At 49.6% G+C, this 18,988-nt stretch overlaps 1 protein-coding gene across 1 annotated transcript in view; it reads left to right on the top strand.

Moving 5' to 3' along the window:
- The window catches only part of auts2a (activator of transcription and developmental regulator AUTS2 a), a 323,507-nt gene that overhangs the window by 282,398 nt on the left and 22,121 nt on the right, over positions 1 to 18,988 (top strand). The window contains 1 exon segment of the mRNA XM_080508686.1: positions 6,468 to 6,516. Within this exon segment, the coding sequence (XP_080364812.1) occupies positions 6,468 to 6,516 (49 nt within the window).

Here is an 18,988-nt window from a genome sequence, read left to right on the forward strand (position 1 = left end):
TCTTTCATTCTCTGTGTCGGGATGCTTCATTGATGCACTTTTAACAGAGGAGACTGTCAGCTTTTCCAAAAGGATTTTTTTCCACTTTTTGGCACGCCGCTCTGTCCCAGTTCGTGGAATTGGTTTTAACGCAAGACGTGTGTTTGTCTGTGTGTGTGTGTGTGTGTGTCGTCCTCACATTAATACTAGCAATGAGTGACAGATTAATTTATGCCTGGCTATGTGTCTGAGGAATCGGGGAAGAAAGGGCCTGTCAGTACAGCTTGTCAGAGGGGGGGGTAGAGATTAGAGCCAGTTGTCATTGACAAACCAGTGCAGGCTCTGGGAGATAAGGTCGCATGTAATGACTGGAGAGAGGGGAAAAAATAGAAAACTGATGGGGGGGCGGGGGGGGGTAATGTTACTCCACCTTCGAAAGACTGGCAGAGGAGGAGATGTTGGCAAGTGTGTGGGTTTGTGTATGTCCTATTAGAAATATTTCACAGGAAGAAAGGTGGGGGGTGGGTTCTAATCCCACCCCCTCGACTGCAGGCGACAAGGGTTTAGTTTAGAAATCCTTGTAAAACTGGTTTCATTCACTCTGAAAAGAGGATGTTTTAATCGGCCAATCATCCGTCCGTCCAGGAAAATGTTAACCGTGTCTCACCGGTCTGCTTCTCTTCCGTCGACTCAATGTGGAAAAAAACCCGATATTTGACAGTTTGGGCCGACGTCTTCCTGTCGCTCTCGCTCATTCCACTTTGTTTCGAAACTTGACAAACGGCTGTGAAATTCAGTGCACGTGGCCGAGTCCCCCCCCCCCCCCCCCCCCCCCCCAGGATGGCTTGCAATCATTTCCCTCCCTTCATCCAGCGCCGCTATCTATCGCGTTTAACGTCCTAATTTGCCGAATCCTTGGGTTTATGAACAAATACCTGCGGGCTGATGAGATCCCAATTATCCTCGGCCTGTGCCTATTTTTATTTATTTACATATTTTGGTAATTAGCAAACATTACCGCGACACGTCGCCGAGATAAGATGGCGGAGATGATTAATATTATACCTGCTGAGCGTCGACATGTTGGCGTTGTTGAGCGTTGTTTGGTCGAGGACGTCGGCTGAAGCCGCGGGCGGAATGAGCGACGGGTTGGAGTCACGGTTTCGGCGTTCTCGTTCCATTTCCGTGAGTCGGGTTAAATGCAGAACCGAATGTCCTCGGCGAGAGGAGATCGCCTGCGTTAACCATTAATGAACTGGTGAAAAAGTAACCTGAAAAGTTAGAAATAACAAACAGGCTCAGTTTCACCCGAGTTTAGATGATTAAACTTTACCTTGGTTTTAGGAAAGATCTCAGTTTTATAACTCAGAATGCAACACTGGCCTTGTTTACAAAATATCCTTATATTATAAAAAAAATCTTGTGTTTTAGTTGTATAAAGACAAATACAGTGGTTTTTACTTAAAACACCTTTTTATCCTTTCCACCGTCTCTTCTGTGGAAATGTTGGGTTTTCTCTGTAAAAGCACCTTAAAGTGACTGTTGTACTTGGCGCTATACGAAATATAATTTAATCAGAATTTCTACAGAACCAGTCAGACTCTGCACAACCAACAGCGCCAACGTGTGGCCTGACATGCTAACTACACACGTATTCTGCCATTTCCTTAAACGGAGGTCGTTTTCAAAACTTTTCCGAAACGAAAACGACGCGTTTTCACCTGAAACGCTGTGAAAACGGAGCCCGATAAAATTGTCCCTGAACAAAAAGGCGTAATTTCACGTTGCATGTCACTTTTGTGAGTCGTTAAAAAATCAACATTTTTATACTCAAATAAACATTTATCAGTATATGTATATATATATATATATCGTACGTTACCAGATTATCAATCAACCTTTATTTATGGAGCACTTTTTCATACAAAAACCCCACGACGGTGATTTGACAGCGATACTAAAGTCAAGATATACTTTATGAATAAAGTCTTTTTCACTTACATTATCATTTCCAACCTGAAACACTCCAGTTCAGTTGAACTGTCTCATCTCACGCTGACATGAGATGTCATCTGAGGTGAAAGTGCTTTTGAAGCGCCCGCCCACCACATGGCCGCTGCTCAATATCACATCAGATGAGGGCTTTTTTTCCTCTTTCTTCTTGTTCTTCTTACGTCATGTAGAATGAAGACAGAGTTTAGAGTCAACAGGCAAACGTAATAAGAGCTTTTAACATATTCCGCTGCCAGCACTCATGTTACACTTATCAGTAATATTTTAAACAAGGCTGGATGTGGCTTAATGGCAGGAAGGCTCAAAGAGGCGAAGCGGTCCCCTGTGATTGTAATCTAGGAGAGTTCCTGTAAAATTAAACCCTGCTTGTGTGTGTGTGTGCGCGCGTGTGTGTGTGTGTGTGTGTGTGTAGGGGGGGTGGAGGGCAAACACGCTTCTGGTTTCTTTTGAAGTGGAGAGTCAGCCCCACCCCCCACCCCCACCCCAAAAAAATGGAATAAAAGATGACAAAATGTCAGTGTGAAGCTGATGGTCTATAGATAGAACGTTGCATGCCCAGACAGCAATTACTGAGATACATCGCACACGTCCAGACAATGTGTTTGATCTCGTTCTCTCACACAGATGGGTTTTTTTTTTTTTTTTTTTTTTTTCCCTCCTCCATGTGAAACTGTGCCGGGATTTCATTTTAATGTGCATGTTCGTCTCCGTCAGCGGTTCATTTGAATTAAAAATAATGTGCAGCGTGAGATCCGGACGTCGATTGTTTGGTACTGCGGCTCTAATCACAGACTTGTGGTCGCTCTCAAATCTGATAATGACCATTTAAAATGCCGCCGCCGCTCCTGCACAGGCCTGAGAATAAGGACCGGTGGCCATTTTCTTGCTGGTGGCAGTCGTATAAATACATATCTGCTTTTCGGAGCCAAGCCGCAACGCGCTCTTGATGTTTCGTCACAATCGCCGCTTCAAACGCAAGAATCCATGTGATCTAATTACACTTAACCACAGTAAGTACATTTGCGAGTAAATTTAGACCCGATTTATTGCATTTCCGACGTGAATCGCTGCTTTGTGCGGCTAAATAGTCTCGCCGGAGTTACCAACGAATGTCTAGGAACTGTTGGCGAGAGGTCGATCGTTTCGAGGACGCTTGGTCCACACATTGGTTCAGGTCTTTCTCCCCGAACCTCCGTCGTCCGGAGCTGGACCAAGTGGCTGGACTTCGCCGTGGCCAGCCGAGGCCCAATCCCCCCCGGGTTCTCCTTCGTTCTGCCGGTCAGTAGTTTGGCGGCGGAGCGTACGGACAAGTCATTACTTTCCGCTCAGTGTGAACTATGCGGTGTCGCCACTCTGGGAATGTGACCGCAGTCCGGAGGAGAAGGGCCACGGAGTCGATTCTTAGCGAGGCTTTGTTGTTGCCGCCGCAAACCTCGGGCAACGCCGTGTCCCATTTCCCATGACTTCATGTCTGCGCGGACCCGGGGTCCCTGCGTTACCCGGGGACGGATTAGCATCCCAGCTATGAGCTAAGTCCGTTTTCTGCTCCGCGGTCGCTTTGGGCTGAGCTGGCAGGGAAAAGACTTTTGCAATGTGACTCCATTGTGTGTCCATTGACCTCCCAGCCAGCGGGTTAATGCTCATTAGACAAGCCGGAGGATGCAAGAGTTTGCACCATTAAGGGGATTTTTCTTTTTTCCGCAACATCCAGCAGTTAAGCAGGATTCACTGTGTGTCAGGAAGTGTCACTGCCTCTCAGGTAAACATTATTTTCAGATCTGCAGTGTGAATCTTAGCAGAATGGTGTCCCGGGCTCTTATAAATAGACATACAGTGGCATCAACACTGGGAAATAACTCAAAGACGATCCGTGGCAGCGAGATGATGGACTGTTTGTTGTTGCCCTGGGCGAGCATGTGTAAAAAAAAAAAAAAGCCCCTCTGGGCTTCGGTGAGGTTATCATATAATTATGAACCGGCTGGCCTTCATTTATGTGTGCGGTGTCAGGGGTGGAAGCTCTTTAGGTTTTAGGTCTATCAGGGTGGGCCGAGCTCGAATTGAAGGCTGAATGATCCAACGTCTTTATATAAATATATGTATATATATATATATATTAGTGGCTGCCCTCCCTCCAGGCCAGTGGAGTGGGAGTTGATTCAACAGGAAGACAGCGCCTGTGGGTCGCGACGAGGTGCGCGTTGCTCATAAAGGAGTGTTTTGTTTTTCCTCCCCTCACGGTAGCAGCATCCTACTGGGGAATTCATTAGCGGCTGACATCATCTCACTCGGTACGGAGTGAAAGAAAGAATATCTTTCTGCCTCAGCTCTCCCCTCCCTCTCCCCTCTCTCTCTCTCTCGCTCTCTCTCCCTCCCTCTCCATCTCTCTCCCTCTCTCTCCTTATCCATCTGCGGCGCGCCGCCGTCTCCCCTTTTGCGCGCAATTTACGCAAAAGGTATGTGCGTCCTTGCAGCGGGCTCCAAGCTTGTCGGAAGCCCCCGAAAACACGAGTGTGTTTCCCCCGTGAAGGAGAACCACTGAGGGTTCAACCCGAGACCGCCTGGAAATCAGGAAGTGGGAGGACCGTGAAGGCATCGGCGGCGGCGGCGGCGGCCAGTCGCTGGATGAATGGGAGTTTGTCTGGCGCTTGGGAGCGGATGGGGAGAGGCTCCGGTGCGCACACGGTCGCTTTGCATCTGAACCCACGGCGGCAGCGGGTTTTTACCTGCTGAGTTTGTGCTGCGCGATTCGCCGCCGTCTCTGCACGGAGGAAAGTGGCCGCGCGCTCCTGGTGGATTGGGTTCGCTCCATCCGGACGCAGCCCGTCTCTGCGCACCGACGCACTCGGATCCTGTTTGCTGCCTCTCACGGATATTTCTGACAGGAGAGAATACGCGGAAACAAAAAAAACACACACGTTGTTTGGACAGGAAGGTGGATCAGGGGGATTTTTTTTGTATCTGACACGTCGCTTCAGTGTTGCTGAAGCTCTCCGTGGCGAGACACATGGTTCCCTTTGTCCAAAAGGCGCAGTAGCTTTTGTCAACGGCTTTGGATTCTTTTCTCTATTTTTTTTTTTCTTGGAAAGGCTTCTTCTTCTTATCTGCATGGCTGTCCTGAATTTAAACGGAGTAGACTTCGCCGCCTCTTGTGTGGATTATATTATTTGAGAAGCAGAATGTGAATCGAGGCCATATTTACCAGACCGAGAAAGTAATATCCTGACTTATTTGCCTCCTGACACATCAAAGGTATGCGTGCCGCTTCTGCGCCTCTTATAATCTGCAATCTATTTGTTATTGTGTCATATTGGCTGGAAGAAAGTTATTTTCTGGAATAATAGTCACATTTATTTATCTTGCGACCTCTTTCGATGCCATTTGCACTGCAGCTCTCATTGTTTACATTCTGCCCTTGTTGCATTATGAATGAATTCCTCATTATTACAATATTTACACTGAAACATTTCCTATAGTTTAATTTTCCATGTGTGCCGTTTCCCCCCTATTTTTTTTTTTTTAGAATGAATTCCCTGTCTTGCAGAATTTATTCAATACTGGGGTTAAATTAAAAAATAAACACGCATGTTACTGAGCTGTCACTCGTCTTATGATTAACATTATTTCACCTAAATAAAGCAAAAACGCACCTTTCTGAAGTGTAATGTTTCAATAACGCACGGCTGCACATTTCTAGTCAAATAAATCCAAGGCTACTGAATCCACTGATTAGAAATTCATTTTATTCCCAGAAAGCTGTCATTCACTCCTGTGCGCGCTTCAACCGGAGCTTGTTTTTTTTGTTTTGTTTTGTTTTGGGGGTTTTTTTGTGACTTGTTAATGCGACAGGATATCCCGCTTGAAATGTTGTTATTTCGTGACTTATCTGCAGATACTATATGAGGCTTTTGTTGTCTAATTCATGTTTAAATCCCATCACTGCACATTGTGTTTGTGACGCGCTGTCGGCGCTGCGCCTGGAGGAGCCGTGCGCGCGTCCGCCGCGGAGCCACAGTGCCATCAAGTGGCCACAGTGGGAACAACCACTTGTTTTCTTTGACTCTTGGACGCCTTCAGCCTCCATTCTCAGCAGGTTTTTCCACAAAATTAAGGGCAAGATTTGCACATAACTGTATGCAAACACTGGAAGAACATCTGTCTGGATACTACATGTTAACATCGTGTTCTGTGTGTCTGTGTGTGTGTGTCTGTGTGTCAGTGACTTACCAGAACACATCAACAGGGAAATTGTCAAAAAATGCAAATTCAAAATTACACTTGATGGCTTAATTTAAGAGTATAGCTTGCCTCCTGATATTTTCTTTTTTTTTGTAAGTGAGCATGCAGTAGTTTTTGTTGAATGGTGCAAATGAATTCAACAAATGTGAAAAAAGGCTGCAGGTTTTGATGACAAATGCCGTTTCCCTGCTATTTTTCTTGTGCTGTGTTACTTATTTCCTTCTCCCCCTTTTTTCCAGGTCTCCGATGCCGGTTCAGAGAAATTTTTCAGCACAGCCACAGCTAAAGGTATGGCCACGAATCCCTTGTTTTCCCCCACCGTGACTGTTGTGAAAACGATGCTGCGGTTGCTGATGCTGACCTATACATGCATCATGCGTGTGTGTGTATGTGTGTGTGTGAATGTGTGAGATGCAGTTCATTATGTGCCGTCCCGCCAACCCAGACGTGACTTCCTCAGCTGGTTCCATCGTGTAAACGATTAAAAATCCTGGTGCGACATGCATGTGGCACGTGTGCGGTTCAGGTGGACGGTGGGCCTGCTGGAAAGCGGCACGTCGAGCCGCAGCAGGACGTAGTAATGGTCGCAGGGAACGGAGCGAGGGCAGGAAAGGCATCTGTTTATGGCCTCAGTGTGCCAACACCACATGTGACCTCATTATCAAGTCACTAATTTGCTGTTAAAAGCAGAGCCATTTTCTCTGGCTCGGGGATAATGGAGGTGCCCCGCGTGAATGGACATTCCTCCGTAATGGAGGGGAGTTACCATGCCGGGCGGGAGGGAGGCTCCGAGACGGGGGTTATGACCCCTCCAGGGCTCTGGTAGAAATGGGGCAGATTGCTGATGATAGGTCCTTGTACCGCCAGCCCCCCCCACTCCCGGCCCTTATACCTCATTTCACTGCACTCCCCTCCAAGCGGACCTCCTCACACATTTCCCACATTGTGGCCTTTGATTCCCTCCGGAGCTTGATTTGTGGCGTCCATCACAAGGAGGTGGGGGCTGTGGTGGTGGTGGGGGGGGGGGGGGGGGCTCAATAGCCATGCTTGACAGGGAGGTTTCATTTTGAACGTGCTTCTCTTTGGACTATTTGGTTCCCTTGAAAGGATTAAGGTCCCCTTTGTGCAGCTTAAATCAACAGACCCCCCCCCCCCTCCTCACACACACCTCCCCCATGAAAGGACCTGGCTGGGGAAACAGTACACAAAATATGCTTTCTCTCTGCTGTGTGATGGTCCACTCTCTTGGCCCCTATTTCCATTTAAATATCCCCCCTCTTTTCTTCCCTTCTTTTAACCCTCCGTCTCCTCCTCCCACTCCTGCCATATGCTAATGTCGGCCACAAGAGGCGAGTAAAAGAATCCAGGTGCAGAGGAAAGAGACGACCACTGGTATTTTTATGGAGGCCGGCGTTTAGATTAAAAGAGTTGGGTGGGTCTATTTTGTTGAGGGGGGTGTGGAGGGGTGGGGTGGGGGGGGGATTACCAGCAGCTCTTAACACAAGCAGCAGCGCCAACAGAAATAACGAGAAATGGAGCAAGAGCTCGTTTGTGGGATGACGAGTGTCAATATTTACCCAGAGGCAGGTGCAAAGTCTCCATTAGTTTGACGGTTTGTGGGCTCTGTTGTTGCTGCACTTCACTTCTTATCAGCCGTGATGAACACAATAGTTAAAACAAGCCCAAACACAGTGACAGCCTCTTTTTTTCTTTGTGTTAAGTTAATGAGCTCTGCAGGGCACAAATAAAAGACATATTTTAACTTTGATTAATTTAGTTTGTAAGTGTTGAATATATGTGAATCTCAGGGAAATGCAGAGCAGTAAAACATCCGAGGACATATTGATATTTTGGCTTTGAAGAATAATGCTGGGAGAGAAAAAAATGCACCAAACTGGCTGACATTATTATTATTTTTATTTATTCTGTGTTTATTGCATGGAGTGAGCGCAGATTTATCGGGAGTTATGCTGTACATACAAGACACGCAGTGGAATCAAAAGTGGACAAATATCACCCAAGATTGAAAAAAATGTGGACCAGATGTGGAATAAAAAAAACAGGAATATTTTAGATGGAGACTAAAACGATACTCTGAATTGTGTCGTATCCAAAGTGATACACCCCTGAATGTGCATTATACAGAACAGTACAGCCTCAGAATAGCTGTAATTGTCCATGTATATGACCGGTGGGATTTACCATGTCTGGTGGCAGCATGGTGGGTCGACGTCCTCCTCTACGTGTTCTCCAAACACCCCAACCACTTGATGTTGTACTCGACAGCGAGGTGACGAGTCGTCGCTGACAGGTGGCCTCAAAGCTTCCTTCCGTTTGTGAGAGTATCGGCAGAAATAAAGGATCCAAACCTGCAAACAAGGAGGAGCAAAAGGCCTTTGTGATTCAGCTGCTGATGTTGTGAGGCTTTGGTAATGACTTGAGTTTTTTTTTTTTTTTTCTTTCCAAGACTACAAATCAGCCCAGGGCAACCTCAGGTCTCTTTGAAGACTCGCTGCTGGTCCCTCATCTTTTAATCTCACAGTCTTCTCACCTACTCGATAATTACAGTGTATTTTTCATGTTCCCTGAAAAGCTGGTGTGTTTTTTGTTTTGGTTTTTTTTTTTCCCTCTTCTTTCTCCTTCTCTTTCTGGCCCGAGGCCTCACGCTGAATGTTAGAAGAAAAAAAAAAGAAAGAAAAGGGAAAAAGCAGCTGATGAGAATGCAGCTTTTGTTGTTCTTCCCACGTTGATTCGTTTTCTCCTCGGTCCTCGTGCCGGCGGCACCTCGGGGGCCCCGTCGCCGTCAACGCTGCACAGCTTTCTAATGCACCCCCCACACCCCCACCCCCCTTACGTCGGCTTCACTTTGCTCTGGAATGGATTTCATTAACTTAGTCATTAAATGTTATCTCTAATTACCGCGTTTGTCGATGCACCTGCAGCTTGTCGGCCGCCTCACCCCGTCGCTTTGCTCTGCAGCAGCGCCGCTTTGCGAGGCTGTGCTGCCGCCGGTGAAATAAACAACTTTTCCGAGGTCTAATCTGCTTCCGAGGTGCCGCGGGTGGAAAACGGGAAGGCGAGCCTTATTTCAGGATGTGACTTCCATCCAGCTTACACACACACACACATTAACGCACACGCCACCGCCGCAAAGGTCTGCAGACAGATCTATCAAATGATTAAAGCCGTGTCCCACGGCGGCGATATCTTGTCAGCCGCTTACAGTCTCATCTTTTATGATGTTGTCACTCGGCGAGGCGTCGGAGGGACGCGGCGGCGTCAGTCGGCGGAGAGCGCCGGGGCTAAGCTCTCTGTGCATTGTTTTGTGAGTGCAGCCCGGCGGCGAGATTAAGACGACGCCGGCTGACATTTAAAAAAAGGTCCGCAGTGCCATTCATCAGGAGTGCGTCGACATTCTCCTCCCCCGTCGGTGAACCGTCCGTGTTCAGACCAGACCTGCTGGAACATTCTCACCTTCTACGTGTTCGAGTCACAATTAGAAACAACTTGGTCTTTTTTTTTTTTTTTTTTTTCAGTTAAGTGTCACACACATTCATTTTTTTTTTTTTTTTTTTCCCCAGTCCTAAACGAATTCATCTGCTAGATTTATTGGCGGAGCCGGTCCCCGGTGAGACGTCTCCTGCAGCTGTGTCTGCGATGTGAGACCGGGTTCATTGCGGGGGTGAATTGAAGTGCACAGTGTAGTGATTCTCACCCACCCCCCACCCCTTCTACCGCCACCGCCACCTCACAGGGCTGATTCCACCATGCTTTACTGGAGTTAATGTGAAAATGAAGCGCTGCTACGGCGAGACCCGGGGCTGACGCCGGCGTGAAGAGCGCCGCCGGTGAAGTGTGTCAGGCTTGAGTGCGTCTGTCGCCAGGGGAGGGGGAGTAATGTGCGATGTGGAAGGTGTAATTTGCCGACGCTGATGGCATTGTTTAAAAAAATAGTGGAAAGAGAGAAGCGGAGGTGAACTTTTGTGGCACATATCAGAGCTGAAGAGCTCCCCGGATTGTCATAGAGAGCTCTGCTGGCAGCGAGATTGCCTGTGAGTGTATCGCTGCTGTGTGGGAGGGAGCCGAGGGCTTGTTTTTCCTCTCGCCGCCTCATTCTCTCTCTCTCTCTCTCTCTCTCTCTCTCGCTCTCTCTCTCTCCCGGTTTCCTGAGAGGGAGGACTGGTGATAGAGCTGTGTGTACTCGCCGGCTGCGGGCCGCCACCTGCTGTAATCTCAAGTGATATAGAGAGCAACAATCATGCCACAAATCACCCAGGCAGCTCCCTAACTCACTCAGCCGGCTGGGAAGAGAAGCTTGGCCTTTCACAGCGGCAGTGTTGGTTTACTGCCTCGGGCTCCCGGCTCTGCCCCGGCGCTGACCTCTGCCGTCTGCGTGGGTTTGTGTGTCAAGAAATCAGGGCCGCCTGTGGAACTTGACCTGATGCGCGGTGGAAAGATGACCTGACTACCGTTGGCCTTTTGTGCGTTTCCGAGAAACGGCCCCAGTCAAGGACGGCCTCTCTTCCCCTGCCAGGGGCCGAGAGGTCGCGCAGAGGTCGCCGCCCTCTTCCCTCCGCTTGTGACTGCTGGATTGAAGCGCCGGGGAAGCTTTCGCCTCCACACACGAGCTTAACTCGATTCAGAAATTCTCTCTTTGATATTCAATAACTGCCTGTTTTGAGAAATAAGACGGGGATCCGCAGGATTTAACTCTTAAATGATTCATAATTGAAACAGATTCCAGCCATTTCCCCCCGCCGTCTCCCGCTACGAGCATTTAATGCATCTCCAAGGGGTAAAGGAAGCTCAATATCCTGCACTGCACAGAGGGACACCACCACCACCACCACCACCACCACCACCTTCCCCTCTGTGTCGACACGAAGGCTGTATTTCATGAGCATGAAAGGAGGCCGCGGCGGCCGGGCCTCGTCTGCTGACGCAGCCAAACAAAGGTTAACAAATCGAGGGAAGCGGCGGTTGATTTACGGCCTCGCCGTCACAAACAATACCCCCCCCCCACACACACACACATACACACAGGTGGAAAAATGGCCCCGTTTCCAAATGTACAGACTTTAAGAATCACACTTTAACGAGCCACATATGAAGTCCTGCGTTGGAGACACTGATAAAGCTCCGCCTCCATGCCACTGCGCATCACGGTCAAAGTAAATAGTTCTTCTGCCATGTGAGAGTAGATAAACAATAACAACAATGTTTGCCTCCAATGTTTGACTCCCGGTCCACGTTCTCCTGGGACCTGTAATAATAATCCCACTTGGTCGTCTGTCCACTGGAGTTGCATTAATTGTTAGTGTTTGTCGTGTTTTGTTCTTGTGTGTGTGGCTTCATTACAAAAAACAAACGGCTCCAACCAATGGCCCGACATGAAAAGCGTATCGTTTTCAACGTTCCTGCCGTTGCCGTCTGAAGGCGAGACTTTTCCGCAACGGAACCGATGCGTTTTCACTTGAAACGTCGCCGTGGAAAACGCGGCAGAAACTTCAAAGTGTAACGTTTGATTTGAAAAAGGAAGTAAATCTGGATGGAAGAGAAGCAGGGACTTTTATATTTGCGAAGAGCAACGAGCCAACCGGTTCCACCTGCAGGTGTAATGATGGTGTTTTTTTGGCAGGTAAACAGGCATTGCAGGACCGCGGCTCAGGCTGGTGCCCACTCGGTGCATGGTTTGTTGATGGAGGATCATTTTTAAGGAGCTGCTGTGAATGGGCTCTGTTGGTGCTGCACACACACACACACACACACACACACACTGTGGACCGGGCTCCTTCCCTCCCCTCCTGCAAGCACAAAGAGGTCATTCAGAGTTTGTTCCCCTCGCTCCCCGAGGTTAGAGACTAAGTAAATCCATCCATCTTAATGCACTTATTTCAGCACCAGGAGAGCTGGAGGGAGGCTGTGTAAACACTCCTATATCCGACATGCCACGCTAAAACCCAAAGAGCCTGGAACCCATCAGGCCAAAATTAAAGGTCTACATCTCAAACACAAACATTTAAATGGGCTGAACTCCAGAGATCAAAGTGAAAGGCCCCGCTTCTTCCTGCCGGGCCTCCTCGGCGTGTCTGCCGCAGTGAGATATGTGGAGGCTTTCGCTGGCGGCCGGGGCCGGACGGTGGAGCCGCTTTCAACCGGTTCCCGTGTGCTCCTTCCACCTGGTGTCCAAACTGGTGCTGTGAGCATATTTCACAGTGATCTGGGTGGGTTTTAATCACATCGTTTTAAGTTTATTACGAAATACAGCTTTTTAAAAAGGCAACATAAGGAGGGAACAATAATTTTTCAGCACCTCGTGAATCCATGTGGATGAAAGATTACAGCTAATTTGATGTTAATGGTGGGGGGGGGGGTTGTTGCCGTGTCATTGATTTATGTGAGCATTAGCGATGCTGCAACCTTGTGGAAGTGGGGAGGAGGGCTGGACGTGTTGAAAGCATCAGGCTCTTCCTCCCAGGAGAGGTCCTCCCTCATCGCCGTCACCACGCGTCCACTGATCCAATGTGACACCAGCCACTCTCCTGCCAGCCGTGCAGCATTAACAGGGTCAAGGCGCCACACACATGCACTCAGCGCGCAGCCCACTTATCAGGGCCCCGGCCATTCCCAGCGCGCTGCCGGTGTGTTCGGGGCAATTATGCCCGTGTCAGTCTTTTGGTCCCAGCGGCAGAGGTGACATTGCCAAAGAGAGAGAGAGAGAGAGCGAGAGAGAGCGAGCGAGCAGACGGCCTTAATGAGGCCTCGCGGCGCCTCTGAGGTGTGTCTGAGTGCGCGTGTGCGTGCATAAGAGCAGGAGGGCCTCCGTTTGGGATGATCCACCCTCCTGTCACGGTCCGCCATGTGTGTCTGACAGCCTTTTGCCCCGACTCAAGGTATTCACCCTGCAGCCATTTCCATCCTGCCACTCTCAGGCTTTTGTTAGTGTGTGTGTGTGTGGTTTTTAAGCAACCGTTGTGGCCCAGTGATGTGATTCCCGCGAACAGATTCTTGGTTCTGGTGGATGACTCCAGGCATCTGTCCCAGAAACGCAGCATAGCAGCTTTTGGAGACACATGCACCGAGGAGGAGACGGGATTAGCACAGCCGAGGAGATTTCACTGTTCGCTGTGAAATGATTAACCCCCGTGGTGGTGATGTTGCTTTGAGCAGCATGAAGGGGGATTTAAGTCTGTTCGGTGGGGAAAGTCGGAACAACGCGAGCGACAAGTCTGAAAGTTTTAGAGTCGCCCAGTTTTGGATTACATCATTATCGTTACGTGACGATGCTTCAAGTTAGAAACGCGTCGTTGTTGCACGGAAACGCTGAAAATGATGTAGTTTCCATGATGGGCCACTAGTGGATGCTGCTGTACCGCACACGCATGATTGCATACTCAATAAGCATTAACAATAGCGAGTTACACAAACATTTGTATAGACAGACGACCAAGTTGGAGGCAAACGGTATTTTCCATCTACTGAGCATGTGCAGAAGAACTAAAAAAAAATTTTTTATTTTTTTTTTCCATTTTTCACTCGCAAACATTGTCGTGTAAACGGGGCCCGATTTGCCACCTGCACTCAAGATGCTTCATCTGTTACGGCTTGAACACCGTGTTTGTTTCTTCAGTCCCGCCGGGTTTTTAACCATCGTGTTCCAACTTCTTGTTCCCGTCATGAAACAGATGATCGCTGTTGTAATCTGTGAAAACCCCCCGACTGTCAGTCTGTAGAAACGCTGGTCCGCAGCTGTGGTGCTTTTTGAAGGGGGGGGGGGGGAAGAAAAAAAGATTCCATGTGAAGGGCTGCCTTTGTTTCCCTGTGAAGCCAGGAGGAGAGACGAGTGTAAACACGGTGTGTGAAGACAGAAAAAGCAAAGAGTGAGCAGGAGCATGGAGGCTGTGATCAGGATTGATGAAAGCGCGGCTTTAATTGCTCCCACAAGAGAAGAGGTTGCACCCCACCCACCCACCCGCCCGCCCTCCATAACCCTCTCTGATTCTCATAAATATGCAGGGCAGAAATAAAGCCCTGATGAGCCTCGGGGCAGATTAGAGTGGACTACAGAGCAGGATCCTGGTTTGTTAGCAGCCGTCCACACAGATCCCCTTGCATGTGTTTCTGCTCCGCTCACACGTTGCGTGGCTTTCATTCATCTCCACCCACATTACATTTTACTACATTTGTTGCCTGCTCTGGGTCCCCCCCCCCCCCCCTTTCTCTCTCGTGTCGAGTGTGTTTTCCAGACCCACTGGAGATGACATGGTTAATTTGTGGTGGATTCTTTTGGTTTGGGGGTTTTTTTTTTTGGTTGTACTGGAAAGGCAATTTTCAAGCATGTGCGTTTGATATAAACGACGTATAATGAACTGCACAATGTTCCATTTTATCACCGTCTTTTGGGTTCTCATCTCTGGCTCTTGGCCACGGTTCTTAGAAGCCTGCCCAAAACCATCAGCGTCCGTCGGACTGTCACCATCTGCTACAGATTAAGCTGCTGCTGGAGGGAGCGATTTGATTTCAGGGCCCGAGCATCCCCTCCTTGTTCCACGTGTCAGGTTTTACTGTAAACACTGTCATACAAAAACCAAAAATCCCAGAAGGGGGGCGGCGAGAGCAAGCGGGCCGTTGCCGCGGAATTGGCCTCACGTCTGGTTTAGCTTTTCGGCGTTTAGCTCTGCCGGCCCATTTACAGGCAAAGCCGGGGAGCCGTGTTTTGGAAGCTTCCTCTCCAAAGCCGGCGCTCAGGCGGCGAGCAGCAGCGTGTCGTCGCGATGCATGAATCCTCCGGCCATGCCTGACACTGGCGAGCCTGTCTGAGCCCATGCCTTCGCCGCGCAGGAGGCCCGCGGACAGAGGACGCATTGTTCCCCTCAAGTAACCCAAGCTGAGGGCAGCCGCTGCCCCGGAGGGGGATATCGAGTTGTTCTTTCCCCACCGACACCGCAATCCTCGCCTAAGCTCCGGGGCTTGACGAGGCAGCAGAGAGGCAGCCGACTGTTTGGACGACGGCGCAGTTCAAATAAACAGCTTAAATCCCAACCAGCCTCCCTGTACGCCAGCCCTCCCTCGCCAAGTATCACAGTCGCCGCGGCTCATCACCGCCGAGCTCGCCAGCAGCTAATTTGCGGTGTCTCTCTGGAAAAACACGTCGGTGCGGGCCGAACTGGAGGTTTCGTAAGAAGGTGGCCGTGTGCAGAATGAAGAGGGTGAGAAGTCTGGTTTGGTTTTTTGTTTTTTTTGTCCCTGCCTTATTTATTTATTTTAATTTTATTTTTTTGTGCGCTGTTTCGCCGCCACACCAGCAGACCACACAGCATCTCCGGGCTGCAGAGACACGGAGCAGAGTCGGCCTTTAACAGCCCCGTCTCTGCCCCGGGTGTCCCGCTAGTCCCACTGCAGTGAAACCCGAGCGAGGGGGTAATGGGACTGCACTTGACACACACACACACACACACACACATGCACGTAGACACAACGGCTGCTTCTGTAATGCCGTTGACGATTTAGGAAGAGAAAAGGCTGCATGCAAATTGATACTCCACCAGATTCTCAGACATCGGATACGGGCATTGAGGCTATTACCCCTCTCGAATCAGTTCTTCTTATATCGTTTTAACACTCGGGCCGGCCTGTTTTGAATCCGATCCCTTGGAGCAGCTTGAATGTTCGCTGTTGATGTGTGTAAAACCAGTTGGCCCCATTTGAAAGGGAGCGAAAGAGGCCCAGACTGATGACTCTCTGGGGACAGATTTCTCTTTCCAGGCCTCCCCTGCCTTCTTTTTCTCTCCCCAGTGAAATCATGGCAGTGTCAGCCCCGAGCTGTCACTCTCCCCGCCAGTCTCATTGCTCTGCCCCCCCCTCTGGCTGAGGAGAGGGGCAGGTAGAGGGGGTAGACGAGGACTTTTTCTACACTTGACACACTGGATGAGCAGTGTCAACACCCCTCAGCGCTACTGGAGAGCCTGGCAAATAAGAACCAGGGAGCCTGGGCTGTCGGGGCTGTCTGTCACCTCAGGGGAGCCAGTTGCACAATTAGGATACCCCCCCCCCCCCCCCCCCCCCCCCCCCCACACACACACACACACTCCCTCCGCCTCGTTCTCCTTCGCTGGTTTGGTCCAGTCTACGAACTGGAGGTCGCGCCAACACTGAGCAGATCCAGACAGCGGACGTGCGATGCCTTCGGCTCCACCAGGGTGGCACTGGACCTGTTGACTGCAGCTTTCTGTATGTGAGAGAGAGAGAGGGAGCGAGAGAGAGAGGGAGCGGAGTCAAAGGGTGTTTATGAGCCAGTGTGGGGTTTTTACGAGCATGTGACTGTAATTGAGATTTAAGCATGTGCGCGTTTGAAGTTCGCTTGGCTCGGCAGACGATTGTGTATTGTTTCCCCAAGCTGCCACAGTGACTGACAAGAAACACATGTTGCAGTGCCACTTAAAGTTTTGCGAGATGCCCCACACACACACACACACACACACACACACACACACACACACACACACACACACTGAGTCCATCGTGCCAGACTTGCCGTTTCTCAGACTCGTCTGTTCATTTCTGCCCCGACTTTAATCAATTAGCCTCCTGCGTGGATCCAGTTCAGTCGACTTTAGATAGAAGAGTCTTTTCTTTCCAGCAGGGGCTGTTTACAGCCTGGAAGACTGAAAGTTGGAAGCACATGTGGAACGTTTCTAAACCACAGCAAAGAACTGGAGGGGATTAGTAGAGTAAAGGTTTTTTTTAACAAGAACAGTGCCTCTTAAGAGAATCTGGTTGGGAAACTGTCAATTAGGATTCCAGCTTCACACTAATACTCGTTTTTCTGCATGTTTCCACTGAAGCAACGGTGTTGTTTTTTTGTATGCAGGCCTTCAGTATTGTCGACGTGTGCTTGCAGTGCCGTGTCGTAGTGGAAATATAAAGGAACCTTCATGGTTCATGAACCCATCAGACAACAAACTGAAACCTTTGCCTACTTCTGCATGAAGTTCCCACACGGTCTGTTGTCTGTGACCGGTCAGTCGCATCTGTGCAACTTCACCTCCGAGTGAAAACACAGCAGAGCATGTTTTCACTCATGGAAACGAAAAGGTTTCTGTTTGGAAGTTGGGTTTTTTCCATGGACACGGAATTACATCAAGAAACGTCTGCATGCACAAGACTGCTGTTTTATTCAGAGCAGGCCCGTCGTGGTGCTGGAACACCGTCACAGAAATGCACTGGTAAAAGAGACCAAGGCTTTAAAACGATCACTGTCATCTTGAGTGGGCCAGACTGGTAAAATAGCGCCGTAATAACCTTTATAATATAAATGTTATGTGTCGTGGTGCAGAGCATGCATGCTGAAAATGTTGATATTTCCAAAAAAAATTAACAGTTGCCACTGAAAATGACTACAATCTTAACATAAAGCGTATTTCAATTTTGCAAAATACAGTAAATTGTCCAAAAAGCTACTAATCTTCTCCCACAGTTTGTTGCATCATGGGTGTTTTCACAAACTCACCTTGACAGCATGGCCTTTGAGACTAATGCCAGTTCGCACGCTTTCCTGCTGGAGTCTCACTGTTGTGTTTTGACCTCTATTCTTGAGAATTTCTTTTTTTTTTTTTTTTTACTGGATTCTCACAGTTGACCCGATTGGAGCCGGTTTTGGCCCTCAGGCCTTAAGGTTATGGTTTAAACATACACACGAGCCTCTAAAGCACGTTGTAGGAGACATGTCGACGGATTTTCGTCTCGTTGATCAGAGCGGGAGGATTTTCTGACGTGAAAACCTTAACGGGCACGAGCAGAACCCCGTGATCCTCCGCCGTCGTGTTGTTGGGCGTCAGCGGTGGCCTTCACGGTTGGCCGAGGGAGCGAGGCGCTGACATGTACGGCTGCGTTGGCATCTCTGCGCGTCTCCGGGGAACGACATGCTCACAAGAAAGAGCCAACGGGCCGTTTTTCACTCGACACTGGCAGAGATTTCCGGCCCCGTGGGGCGTCCCATCAGCCGGCCTGTGTACATGTGACATGTTTGAGGGTCCGGCTTCGCTCCGCAGCTGCCTCGTCTCTCGGTGTAGCTTTACACCGCTGTGACAGTGTGCGCTCCACACCAATTGCTCCGGACCGGTTGGATCTTGCACATTACACGCTACTGTTATTTCAAAGTCTTACCGGGGGGCCCCCCGAGCCTGACAGCCAAATCTAACGGAGAGTCTGTCAGCTGCCGGCAACAATTGCCCCCCCCCCCCACAGAGAGATCTGGCCTTCTGCTGATCACCTGTGCCAGCATGCCCGTCATCACGTCTCCGGCCCGACTCTTCTCCCGTTACGCCCTCGCCAACCTGACCTGACACCCTTAGGGATATATAAAGATTTGTTCTCTAAAGGAGAGCGAGAAACGGGACACTCTGCTGCATCCTCGGGATTGTGACGATCGCGGGGTTGGGTGGGTGGGTGGGGGTAGGGGGTGGGGGTGACCAAACACTCGGACCCGCGGTAGCTTGTCAGTCGCGGCGAGATTTTCCACATGTTGCTGTAGTGAGAAGTGAGCGGCAGAAGCAGTTAGGAGCCATTAGGGGAGCAGCTGTAACCGGAGCCACTGTGGGCGGGAGGGTTGTCTCCGCCGCCGCAGCTTCTCTCTTTGTAAATGGCTTCATTGTGACGGAAGACGGAGCGTAATCCCCCCCCACGTCCACCCCACTCCACCCGACAGAGTGCGAATGGAGCAGGCATGGAAACTAGCGAAGGTAGGAGACGGGACGGAGGA

This window comes from Blennius ocellaris (assembly GCF_963422515.1).
Source record: "Blennius ocellaris genome assembly, chromosome: 14".
Classification (NCBI taxonomy): domain Eukaryota; kingdom Metazoa; phylum Chordata; class Actinopteri; order Blenniiformes; family Blenniidae; genus Blennius; species Blennius ocellaris.